The sequence below is a fragment of the Galeopterus variegatus genome, unplaced genomic scaffold (genome assembly GCF_000696425.1).
Source record: "Galeopterus variegatus unplaced genomic scaffold, G_variegatus-3.0.2 Scaffold5203, whole genome shotgun sequence".
Taxonomy (NCBI): Eukaryota; Metazoa; Chordata; class Mammalia; order Dermoptera; family Cynocephalidae; genus Galeopterus; species Galeopterus variegatus.
Genome location: NW_007731314.1, coordinates 150,818 through 164,325, shown reverse-complemented (window position 1 = coordinate 164,325; position 13,508 = coordinate 150,818). Strand labels below are relative to the sequence as shown.

Below are 13,508 nucleotides of genomic sequence, written 5' to 3'. Positions count from 1 at the left end.
TTATGATACCATACTTTATCTGCTAACACTGTTGGATCTGTAGGTTCTACATGTAACAGTATAGGGGAACTCATAATTGGCCATAATGATAATACAAATGTGCCTTTTGGAATAGAGTGCTCATCTGTTCCAGGCCATGTCACCTTTATTTGAGGAGGCCAGGTACTTGTCACCCAAGGTGAAACTTGCAAGCCTTCCTCTAATCCTTTTCCCCAAGGCCCCATTAAATCTACCCAGCATATATGGGGGGCTTTTTTTCTCCAAGGCCATTCCCATTGTACTGTCTGTCCCCATTGCAAACAGGTTGGGGCCCGTAAGAGAATATTTCCATTCTTGCCATATCCTGGCTTCAAAAGCTTATCTTTAGTAGTGATTTGCAGCACCAACTCAAAAGTCCAAAGTCCAAGGACTCCTCTGAGACTAAAGGTGTGAAACTGTAAAGAGTCAAAAACAAGTTTATCTACTTCCAAGGTACAGTGAGACAGACACTGGGTACACATTCCCATTCCAGAAGGGAGGAATAGAAAGGAAAAACAGTCCCCAAACAAATCCAGAACCCAAATGGCAAATGTTAAGCACACTGGGGCACCTGGACCCCTAAAGCGCTGGGCAACCTTGCTCCTACAGCTCTGCTAGGTGTAGAACATTGAGCTGCCTGGTGCCTGCAGCTTTTCCAGGCTGGTGCTGCATGATGCCAGCAGCCCCACAATTCTGGGCTCCTAGTGACAGTCTTGCCATCCTGGCTCCACTAGACATTTCCTCAGTGGGGGTTCTCTGTGGGGGCTCTGACCCCACATTTCTGCTCCACATTGCTCCATAGATGACCTCTGCAGCAGTTCCACCCCTGCAGCAGGTCTCTGCCTGAGTCCCCCAACTTTTTCATACTCTTCCGGGATCTGGGTGGAGGCTGCCACACCTCCACTGCTCTCACATACTGCTGGCCTGCAAACTTAACACAATGTGAACGCCACCAAGGTTTTTGGCTTTTGCTCTTCAGAAGTGCTGAGGCAGGATCGCTCCCGCCAGAGCAGCTGGGATACAGGGAGTAGTTTGCTGAGGGCAATGATACCTCAGGTCTGCCCTCCAGAGAAACTCAGTTCTCCTAGGATGGGAGGGGTGCTCTCCCAAACTTCTCAAATGCCCTCAGGACCTGTGATGGATGGGGCACCCATCCAGACTTCTCAGATGCCTTTAGGACATTTTCCCCATTGTCCTGGTTATTAGCATCTGACTGCCTCATCACCAAGATAATGTCTTTAGCAAACAGTTTGTCTGCTTCACGCTTGCGTTTTTCTCCTGCTCTCCACTTTTTTACTGCATGGCTAAGCTGCAAGGTTTCCAAAACTTTATAGTCCACTTCCCTTTTAAATTCTGGCTTTTGAATTACTTCAGTCAGCTCAGCTTACACTGGCTACTCACTCAGTCTCAGGCAGTTTTTGCAGCGTTCTCCCACAGTTCAAACAGCTGCATTTTCCCAGTCCATCAAGGAGTGGTTGCCTTGCCCTTGTGCATATCTACAGCTCTTTCCTAACCACTTCCACTAAGACAGGTGCATAATAACAGAGACTAACTTTTCTACCTTTTCACAAGGTGAAAACATACTTGAAATTCTGCAGGGGCACCTGTCCCCAGGTCATCTACCCATCTGCATGTGGCACTCTTTTCTTGGGTTTTACAGCACCCGGCTGGCCATCGGGTTTAAGTGGCACCCTCTGAGCCTTTTGTCTTCAGACAAACACAACGTGTGTTGACTACATAGTCTCTAAAAGCATGTTACACCATCTATCCCTAGGTCTCATAGTTGCAGCCACCAGGGGCTCTCCCTGTTTCTGCTGCTTTACTGTCTCAATTTCTCGTGCACAACAGGTTATGCCTGGAGACGCGTGGTTTTCCCCAGCTCACCACTGGGTTGGTTGTCTTCCCTGGTGTGAGAGGCAGGAGTGGCCAGTCACTGCACCTCGTCCTCCAGGACATTTATCCGTGCTTCCAACGACTCTGCTTTCTGCCACAAATCTTGGATCAGTTTGCAGCATAGTGAGCAATAGCCAGGCTCCAGTCAGCAGAAAAATGGCCACCGGACACCACATGCTCAAGGATAGCCACATTTCCTCCTTCTTCCAAGGGCTTTCGGCTCCTGTACCTGCTCAGAATCCTGCCGACTATGCCAATTGTCTGGCTACTGTGGTGGCGCTACTTTACCTGCATGGCTTGAGCTAATGTCAGAATCCTGTCGACATCACCAACTGTAGCACTCTTAATCCTGTTCATGACCCCAGTTGTAAAGCTACTCAACCATGCCAGTTGTTGGGCTCTTTTACCTGCCGGTAATCCTGCCCCAACTTGGCCAATTGTCAAGCTAGGGCTGGGTCTGGAGCTCACAGACTTCTCAAGCCTGTTGTCCAGACTGGGTCACAAATCCTTCATATGCCAGGCTGGGTCACCAGACCCCACACATGCCAGGCTGGGTCCCCAGACCCCTTCATGAAGGTCTATGAGATAGGTAACTGGCCAAAAGGTCCTTGGAAGCCATTGGTTGGAAAGCATGGCTGTGCTGGGTGGACACCCGAGGCAGATGCCCACTCACCTGCTTCACTAAAACTCTCTACTGGCCAAAAGGTCCTTGGAAGCCATTGGTTGGAAAGCATGGCTGTGCTGGGTGGACACCCAAGGCAGATGCCCACTCACCTGCTTCACTAAAACTCTCTCTCTCTGTCACTCTAAAGAACACAAGAATAGCAACAAAACTAAAAGGGGGGGGGGGTGCACATGTGCAGTAACTCCACACACACACACACACACACACATACACACACACAATTTGCTTACAAAGAATGTGCTAAAATCACACCCAACCAGACCCGAGGCGAGGGCCCTGACCAAACTATTCTATTTTCCCAACACGTGGGCTCTGAGTTTTCTCAGCATATCTTGTGCCACTTTTCTAGACTATACCAAAGAAACAAGCATAAATCATAGCATTAGTAGGTCTCCTGTTAGGAGGGAGTAGTATGTCAACATTTGAATCCCCAAAGAAAATGCCAGCAGCACATTAGTAAGAAATCACATAGAAAATGAAGTTTCTATCTGAACATTTATTCCACAGTCATAGAAACTGAAGATGGAAAAGACCTGAGGACATTCAGTCCATCCACATGGTTGTACAAGAAAAGTGGCTGGAGCAAAACAGCTAGTTCACTTCATGCTCACAAGACAGCATTTCAGTTCTTCCTGGAGTGGAGCGATTGCAGACACATTAAAATGAAGACACAATGCAAATACTCTTCACAAACTTTAAGAAAATACTTTTAAGTACATCATTTTCATAAAATGATTAGTAACTAAACTGGAAAAAGAGTGAAGGAATCCTGGATTAGATGGATGGCTCAGGTGGGTGAAGAAAAGAATAAGCAGTGTAGTGAAGTGGTTTGAATGACTAGAAAGCAATTTCTTCTGAATATTGGTTGGATTTTCTGGTTTGCCTATCAATATGAATTGGAGGAAAAGAGGCTCTAAAAAAGTATCTTTCCCCTTCATTCTTTATCCACACCAAGGAACTGCTTAACTTGCTCCAAGGCTCTAATAGATCCAGCAGCAACACTAAAAGTCTATTACCTAGATGGCATAGCTCTGTTCTGCTTGGCCCTAGTTCCACTTGCCACTTCTCTGCTGGAAGGGAAGCAGCAACTCCTTATAGGGTTTGTGCAATAGCAAGATTCATGGATAATGGAGAGTCACCTCCAGGCACATTAAAAACCTCAACTGACTGGGACCCTGTGGCTGCCTCAATTGGCTGTCCCAGTCATTCTTCCAACTTGTTTTTAATTGTTGGAGGGATCCCCTCTCTCCTCTACCTTAAGGCATACACACTCTGGGGCCCTTATTATTCTTATTTACACAAACCAGGTAGCCATTTCTATTCCACTCGTCCAGTCAAGCCTTACTGTGTGCTTTCTGTGCCAGGAATTTCCCTTTGGAAAGTGGCTCGGGGCTTGTGGCACAGTTTGTCATGTTCCAGGTTTCCCAGCACCAGAGCTTGGAAGAGAATGGTGGCCTTCCTGATCTCATGAAATGGGAACCCATGAGAGGAGGCAAGGTAGCAACCCTTGTCCCTTTCTTCTTTACCAAAATACCACCCTCTACCTGAAGGCTTACGATCTTTGTGTTTTTTGAGCCTGAGGGTAGTTGAGAGAACAGAGGTGGAGCAGAACAGAAAGGCGGTTTTAAAGGACCCAACATTCATGAAATCTTTTTATAAAACACAACACACTGTTTCACAAAATTGCAAATCACTGTTCAATTACTACCAATAAAAATAACCATTGTTATTTAACATGAAGACTGCTTCATTTCACCACAAGCAATTATGGTTTTTCTTTATTCAGAAGAAGGAGGCATTCCAAGCAATGTTGACAGTGTAGTAAGCCTGCTTGCAGCCTTTGCTGCTTCTTGCTGCAGCCTGGCCATGATTGTGGCAGGTAGTTAGTTTCTTCAGAAGACACTTGAGCGTGCATTGGTCATCTACTTTGTGGATAGGCAGGGTGGTCTGGCATGTGATCACCACTGCTCAGAATGCCTCAGTAAAGAAGCTTTAGGTAAACCCGATATACAAAAATCCAAATTTACAAAACAGATACGTGAAGGGATAATTAATTGCATTACAAAAGGGTTCTTTACTTTACAAAAGAATTCACCTCTGGGTTCCCTTAAATAGCCGGCTTCTCAAGTACAGTCAGAATATGAGTTGAGTTATAAAAATGTCCATGTACAATGTTAGGAGCATGGCTGTTATGTGAATTGAGGTACACCTGTACATCAGCCTTCCAGGCTGCGCAGAGGATTGGGGGTGGGCAGAGCATCGTGGCAGAGTCTCTGCAGCATCCTTAACTGTTGCAGATGGGGTGGGGGGGTGTGGAGGGGAAGGCTAAGGGACATCATCTTTCAAAGGCAGCTGCAAACCTACTTCTGGGCCTGGGGTGGGAACTGTGGGCAGAGCATCGTGGCAGAGTCTCTGCAGCATCCTTAACTGTTGCAGATGGGGTGGGGGGTGTGGAGGGGAAGGCTAAGGGACATCATCTTTCAAAGGCAGCTGCAAACCTACTTCTGGGCCTGGGGTGGGAACTAGGGGAATAGGGCATTTCAAAGCAGAATTGTCCTTTTCTGTTTTCAGGACTCACCTGTTCCCTCATTGTAGAACTGTTCCATCTGTGAGGTTGATGAAGTCTAACTTTGGAGCACTTCCACCTCCATTATCAGTATCTCTGAGTCTGCCTCCACTCCAGGGTTTTCTCAGCCAATTAACTAATTGCCAGTGTTATCTAATTAGAACTTAAGGTGTTATATTTCCCTGGGAGACTAGGTAGCTCTTGGTGGAAATGCAGACATTGCACCCAAAAGTAGGGGGGAGAAGTTTTGTGATTGAGACATTTTTCCAGTTATCTGCAGCTGCTATAAAGCACAGTGCTTCCCACAGCACTGTGACCTCACTGTAGGCTTTCCAATGGATTGAGATGGAGCAATGAGTGCTGAGAAGATAAAGCAAGTAATTGATAAAGAAGTCTATTCCTAAATGGTGCCCTGGGGTGGGGGCGGGGGTGTGGGAGGTGAATCAGCAAATGTGTGCTGAAGTTAAAAAAAAAAAGGAAGCTCATTTCTCCCCATGCCTGGGGGCAGCCAAACTTCTGGAACAGTATTTCTCAGAGAGTAATTTTGGGACCACTTGTGTCAGTCACCTGGGAGTGTTGGTTAACACTATGTTTCTGAGCTCACCTTCAGACCGACCCCCATAATCTTGGGGGAGGGGTCCTGGCAATCAACATTCTGATGAATTCCCTAGATGAGTCTCATCTACACTAACATTTAGGTCTGAAGTTCTAGAGTCTCCATATTCCTTTCTCTTTCTGCATGCCCAAGCAGTTGCATGCTGGGCAGGAGATGCCCAGGCAGAGGAGATGCTGGATTACTTATATCAGTCTTTTGGCATTAGATGGGGCCTGGAGGATAGTCAGAGAGATCAAAACCTGTTCATAGCTTTTCAGAGATGACTGGGTATAAAGATGGGAAATTGACTTGGTAATTATCCTATAGAGATATGCAGAGCACAGGCAGATGCCTGAATGTTAAAGCTTGTGATGCTCACAGGCTCAAAGTTCACTTTTGGGATTCCTACCTAAGAGATAGGTGACTGCTGATCTGAAAATGGCCCAGTATGTCATGTGCAGAACATTTCACTTAACCCGCAGTGCCAGCTCACATATCCTGTTATAGGTAACGAGCAGCGATATTCAAAGTTCATCCTAAGGCCACAACCTTGCTTTGCTTTCCTCTCTTTCTTTTCTTTTATAAAAGGCACACACTATAGTGGAGATGCTTAGTTAAATTACAAGTACAGTCCTATTCATTCTGTAGCCAATTGCCTTTCTGGCCCAAGAGCTTTTGTTGTAAAAGCATGGTGTACATTTTTAGTGTCTCTTCTGCCTGCCCACTGTTCCCACTCACCACCTCCCTGTCCCCTTTCATAGTGGCATGTAAACATGTTCCTACTAATATTAGTCAGAATGGAATCAGAGATACAGAACCTTCTCAAAGATGTGGCTCTCACCTTATTCAATCAATCCTTAGCCTGCTGTGATACTAATGAGTTCGGTTAAGTATCCCTTCAAGTGGGGGGTACCCTACTCTTACCCCACTCCCCATTCAGAATGTAGAAGCAAATCTAGATTGGGGAGTTGTATCAAAAGCTACAACTCTGTACAATCTTGTTCTATATTAAGATTAAAACCAACAACCCAGTAAGATATATGTTTGAATAGAATTTTATCTCTTGTTGTTGATAGTACAGAGAAAGGACTAAAAACCAGAAGTATTATTGTGGCACCTGGTGAAAGGTTAACAGGAGCTCAGCTTGCCTTAATTCACTTATCTGTTACATGGTGTTTACTCCTGGATAATTTAAGATTCTTTCTGTGAAAAAGATTCCTACCTTGGAGACCTAGGGAGTGAGCTTGGGAAGAGCCGCTGTTGCATTTTTAGGTGAGGGAGAGCAGACTTGACCTTTAAGAAGACCTAGACCTCAGCTTCCCCACACCTCTGTCAGTAGTTACAAAAGGACATTACAAAGTGTCTCAAGGGCTCAGAAGAATGCCAGGAACTGAGAAAGGGGAGCATTTTGATTACCTAGGACTCACAAGTCCGATTTATCCTTTGATACTCTTCCAGCTCCGTTTTCCTGCTCACAGCCAGCTGCAGCTCCTGACGGATCACCTGAATCTGCTTCTCGAGCTCTGAGAGTTCCTGCATCACGGAGTTCCGAGATATGTTTAGGGAATCTGCTTTCCCGTTGGTGGTCAGCGAGGCAGGGATCTCTCTTCTCCTTGGAGGGAGGGGGATGTCCTGGAGGGTCCGGATGCCCAGCTGATTTTGTCCTCCCTCATCACTAAACATGTATTTTCGTCGGTGGTCATGACTTGGATCGGAAGTATTCCACACGGTGAGCTGACGGGGTTCCACACTGGACCTACGAAACAAAGAGACATTGTAGACTTACTTTCCATTCGTCATTCTGTGGCTTTCAAAGGGCTGTTCTCCTTGGGTTAGCCCTTTCCTGGGTGAATAATATAGAGCTGGGTATGTATTATAGAGATAAAGTAACAAAGTCATGAACAGACTGCCTGCTAGAGTGTCATGGGGACAATAGGAGCCATGAAATTTCTACTGAAGTTCAAGGTCTCATCAGGTCTTATGCTTCTCTGAAATTGGAATAGAGTATCATTGGAAGAGCTGATGGAATGGGCATGGCACAGTTTTTGTGAAGAACCTTAGGTGCCTTTTTATTCTCTTCCTGCGAGTGAAGCTCAGAAAGCAGCACCATCTTGAAACGTCCTATGGCTATAAAGGAGGTGCTTTAGTGAAAGTGAAAATCTGGTCATTTGGATACTGGACTGTAGGCATCAGTCAGCTGATAAATATTATAATATGGCTCATCCTCGGATCCACAGGACCACCCTGATGTTTATTCCTTGATTTGGGGGAGAATGAAAGCATAAAAGCCATAAATTTCAGCAAAGAGTTTCCCTCTATAGGAATGATTTCATGTGGGTTGAGAATGACAGGTAAGATTCGATGCTTAAAAAAAATATCCCAAGAAAGCCCTCAAGTTCTTGCTGGTATAATGAAAGTCAAATAGAAACCGATGTGCAATCCTCTTTCAGGCTTGCATTGTACCACCTACCACCATCGTGGAGAGATGGCTGTAGACAGATAGGCACAGGAGGAGGGTGGTCTTGTTTCTGAGATACACTTTGACACTTAGATGCAATGAGAAGAGTTTCTCACTTCAAGAACAGATTAGAGCCCTAAGCAGCATAGCTGCTAATTTCCTCTACCCTAGCAGAAGGAGAAGAGAGAGGATTATGACCACTTTTGCAATCCACCACAGGGAAAAACAAAATAGAAACACGCTATTAAGTCCTTGTGTTTTTGCTCCTGTCCACGTACCTGAATTGCCTTTACTCTTGGACTCTTACTTGTCAAGAGACGGGGAGGATCTTGAGGGAGAAGGGGAAGGATAATAAGAATAAAGTCTTGATGCAGTTACATGGCTGAGAACAAAAACACAAGGACTTAATAGGATGATTCTACTTTGCCCTGTAGTAGATTGCAAAAGTGGTCATAATCCTTTGTTCCTGCTTTCATTCATGTTCCTCTCTAAAGTGACTTTGCAGCTCATCCCTATCAGGATGCTGAATCTCCTTCCCCTCTCCTTGAATTAGGGCTGGTCTCAACTTGTTTTGGCTAATAGAAAGTGGCAGAAGTGAAGAGGTGGCAGTTCCAAGCTGGAGCTTTTAAGAAGCCTTGCATACTTCCACTCTGTCTTGGAATCCTGCTGCTGCAACATGCACAGGTTCACACTAGCCTGCTGGATGATGATAGACATGTGAAGAGAGTCCCCAGTTTTCCCAACTGACTCAGCTGAGGCCATTACAGACCACACAGCCCTTAGCTGCTCCCCGCCCCTTGGCCCCCGTCCTCCAAGCTGGCTGCAAACGTATGAGCAAACCCAGCTAAGATCAGCCAAGTTTGGCTCAGATCAGCAAACTGCACAGCTGACCCAGAGATTAGTAAGTAGCTCACTGTTGTTTAAAACATTATGTGTGGGCATGATTTCTCACACCACAGCAAAAACCAACTGATACATGCCCCAAGCCATTAAAACACACAAACACACTCCAAATCACCCTGTAGTTCTTTAACATTTCTCATAGTTTATGTCTCATATAAATGAGTGGTGGGTACCAGAGCTCAGTTTTCATGTGTCCTGGGCTGGGTAAAAGTTCTATAATAAACCCATTTACAGCTCCACCGGCTTTAGACCTGAATCAGAGAGAAGACGCAGTTATAATTTTCCTTTTGGCCTTATAGTTCTCTTTAATTTTTCCTTCAAATCATTTTCTATTGAGTTTGAATAATTTCAAAGAAGTCTTGTTTGTGGTGTTTGTTATATGGTTTACAATTTTTGTGACTTGGGATAAAAGAAAAGGGCAAATGGGGGTGTATTGGGAACCCTGTGGGGTGAAGGATAGACCAAAACTTACATGAAATCATATATTGAGTAAACCAAGGAACGTACAGTCTCTTGTAATATCCATTTTTCTCTGTGCATTAAATAAAAAAGCACATCTGCTTCCATACCATGTCTCAAACTTTCTCCAAACTCAAACTCATATATTAGTAATTCATTCATTTATTTATTCTTAATTTATTCAATAAAAAATGGAGCACAGGAGAGGGATGTCAAGTTGTAGCAGGCATGGGTATTTGCATAGATATTCTTCCAAGAGAAGAGAGAGTATTTTTAAGCCAGCAGTCCTAACTCTAGTACCACAGAATGATTCACAGCAGGGAAAACCTGGGAGTAGAGCATCTACACATTTTCTTGAACTGTCCAGGCAAGCAGGTAAGTAGAGACAGCTGATCTGGTTTTCTCCAGGGCTTTATACATCCATCTGGGAATATAATATAGAAGAATAAGCAAAAGCTGGACTCTGTGGCAAACTCTAGTTGCTATCATCACCAGTGTTCTGATAATTGATGTGTGGATCTGGACCACTTATGAAGGCAACGTGACATGCCAAATCTAAGATTTAGTGTCTAATTGGAAGGATTGAGTGTGTTATACTCTTGGCCTCAATAATGTTTAGGGTGTGCTTTGCATCAAGCCTTCCTCAGCCTTAGAATGTAACATGACCAGTGAATGAACTGTATTTAACACTAAAAATGAGCAAAACAGGCTTCTGCAGAGCAATTATGTAATATTTAGTTTCAGAACTCCAGAAGACCACTCAAAAGAGACATGACAGTTGTGGGACTCCTAACACTCAGTGTGTTTGAAAGATTGCAGGTCATGTTCTGCCTTAGCTCCTTCTCAAAATATGGGGTTCAGGAAGGGAATCTGCCAAGAAAAGTGGGTAAGTTGAGTGAAAAGACACATTTTGTTCTTAATTTAGTTGAGAAAGATGTGAATATGAATTACATCACAGTTGGACATGGGATCACTGGACTTCCTGTTTCTACTACATTTGGAGAAAAAACATTTTGTCATTGTAAGATGACTTCTTTGCTGCTATGTCTTCTTGTGTTCCTCTGGTTAAAATTTTGTTAAAAATAATTACCAAAAATATATATGTAACATGACATGGAACAGCTGTGACCTGATTAGTCTATAGCTTGTCACTAACAGATTTACAATACGATATAGAAATACTGCAGACTGAGAAGGGGTGGGGGGGGGTGGGGGCGGCAGGGCTCATTGACTGAAAGAGAGACTTTAAGAGATAGTGAAAATGATTCTGACAACCCCTATGCAAACTGGAAAGAAGGGAGTTGCAGTAGCCCCAGAGGAGATACAATGAAAAGGAATTATGTTTTCCGTCCCTTTTTCTTATGAATGAGAGGTGTGAGTGTCAGATTTCAAAACAATGCAGAAAGCCAAGCTTTGAGTTGAGCATATGCCATAGCTGACCGAGTTGCTTGGAGCTGATGCCCTTATCTGAGGCCTCTGGGAGTATGAGAGAACTAGGAGGGCTGCCTTAGGCAGCAGGCAACAGAGGCCACCAGGAACCAGACCCAAATGCTTGTGACATCTTTAGTCACCATGAATGAGGCAACAGTCATCCACAGTCTGGCTGTGGTGAAGGTGCAGAGCTTCAGTTTTCTAATGACCTCAATGCATTTAATGCTCGTTACTTCCTATTAATGAGATACTCTTTTCTATGAAGTTTGGAGAATGCCAGGAAACGGATTAGGCAGGACATGTCCGTTGCATATTTTAAATATTGCTAGGAGTGCTGGAAAGGGGTGGGGAGTGGAAACATGTCAAAAAGATAATATCCCATGAAAATAATTGCCTGTAGTACTCATGAATAAAGTCTTATGTGCATTTTGTACATAATAGTAGCTAATATTTATTAGGCATTCACTTTGTTTTCAGGGCTTTACGTGTATTATCTCATTTAATCTTTATAACAACTCTGGGAAGTACGTACTGTTTTTATCTCAGTTTCACAGATGAGGAACCTGAGACACTGAGAGGTGAAATAACTTGCCCAAAGTCACACATATTGTAAGTGTTGGAGACAGGACTTGGATCCAGGTGCTTTTCTTTCACCATGATAATATATTGCCTATACTGCATTTCAGTATCTGTATATGTATATATATTTATTTTATTTGTTTTATTTCTGTTTATCCAAAATCACAAGTATTTATATTGATTTTGGTTATCAACAACTTGTCCTGATTTGATCTGAATTATTTATACATAATTTCCCTTTGAAAATGGAATCTCATCTATATTTCTAAACTTTTATTTTAGCAGGTACAAAGACAGCTGGAATTGGCCTTGTAATTCTTACCTCTTTTCCACACGTTTGGTTTTGAAACGCTGCTGCTTTTCCTCTACAAATGATGTGTTTAGTGCTCTATGTAATCTCTGGTGGAAAAAAAAGAGTCACGGGTAGAGATCATTAAAAATACATAGGTCAGGGGACAAAATACTGCTTGAGATTTAATGGTGTATCTAGTTGCTCCAAACCTTGGCCTTTTTAAACGAATTTCAGGGTTACCTGAAAATAGATCAACATTCAGTACCAAATCTCAAGAGAACAAGAATTCTATTTATAGGTTATTATTCTACCTGGAGAAAAAAGGAAAGCTTAGAAATGCTCTGGATTGTAAAACAGTGTATAATATAAAGAAGCACAGTCACAACAAATGTGTACCAAAAGGCCTTGTACAGTAGCTAAAAATGAGTCAAAAACTTAAGTCTGGGGCATCTATATTGAGAATGCCTACATCACTCTCGTTCTCTTGGTCCCTTATCATTTGTTAGTCTGACATAGGGCTCTGGATCCTCTCATCACTGGGAATTCTGAAGTATAGGAATATTGGAGCAAGACACCTGTGGCACTTACCTGACTGGTGTGGAGCCAGTACTGCAGCTTAGATTTGTTTCTGATTCGTGGTAGCAGCAGCCTGTACACTATGTGCTCACCAATGGTGGTCAAGATAGACAGACCAAATCCAATACACAGCAGCACAAAAAGTCCAGAGAAGTGTTTGATGCCCATTTGCAAAGTCTGTGACAGAATGGGAAAGAAAAGGCCATGAATGCAATGATCCATCTGGTCCAGTGCTTGTTCATTGTTTTCCTTTTTTAGACTGAGATTCTTTTTTTCTGGACCCAAGGCAAGCTGGGGACTATTCCTCTCTGTGTGCTCTGCAAACTTCACCACACTACACTGTGAAAGGAATTCAGCCAGTGCTGGACCAAGGCCTGCTGCAGAGCACAATTCCTGGGGTGCTATTCACTTATTAGTCCCATGGTACAAATGTTCTCTTGAATCATGCCAAGGGTTTAGACCACCCTATAGTCTCAGAGAGAGATTGATAGATAGAAAGACAGACACAGAGAGAGACAGAGAATTGAAACAATATTTTTTAATTTTTTTTTTATTTTGTCAATATACAATGTGGTTGATTATTATGGCCCATCACCGAAACCTCCCTCCCTCCTCCCTCTCCCCCCTCCCACCCAAGAATGTCCTTTCCGTTTGCTTGTTGTAACACCTTCAAAAAAATTGTAGTTGTTATATCTTCTCCCCCCCCCGATTTGTGTGTGTGTGTGTGTGTGTGTGAGTGAATTTATTTATTTATTTTTAGCTCCCACCAATAAGTGAGAACATGTGGTATTTCTTTTTCTCTGCCTGACTCGTTTCACTTAATATAATTCTCTCAAGGTCCGTCCATGTTGTTGCAAATGGCAGTATTTCATTCTTTTTTTTTTTCACAAAGAAATAAATTTTTACTTATTTATTTATTTTATTTTATTTTTAAATTTTATTTTGTCAATATACAATGTGGTTGATTATTATGGCCCATCACCGAAACCTCCCTCCCTCCTCCCTCTCCCCCCTCCCACCCAAGAATGTCCTTTCCGTTTGCTTGTTGTAACA

The 13,508-nt window shown here is 43.4% G+C and overlaps 1 protein-coding gene across 1 annotated transcript in view; it reads right to left on the bottom strand.

Annotated features, from left to right (window-relative positions):
- Positions 1-5,006: 5,006 nt before the first annotated feature.
- The window catches only part of GRIN3A (glutamate receptor, ionotropic, N-methyl-D-aspartate 3A), a gene marked incomplete at its 5' end in the record, with an annotated part of 139,506 nt that continues 131,004 nt past the window's right edge, over positions 5,007-13,508 (bottom strand). Inside the window, 3 exons of the mRNA XM_008589100.1 lie at positions 5,007-7,513; positions 11,910-11,986; positions 12,468-12,632. Of these exons, the coding sequence (XP_008587322.1) occupies positions 7,174-7,513; positions 11,910-11,986; positions 12,468-12,632 (582 nt within the window). The remainder of the gene's footprint in view (positions 7,514-11,909; positions 11,987-12,467; positions 12,633-13,508) is intronic.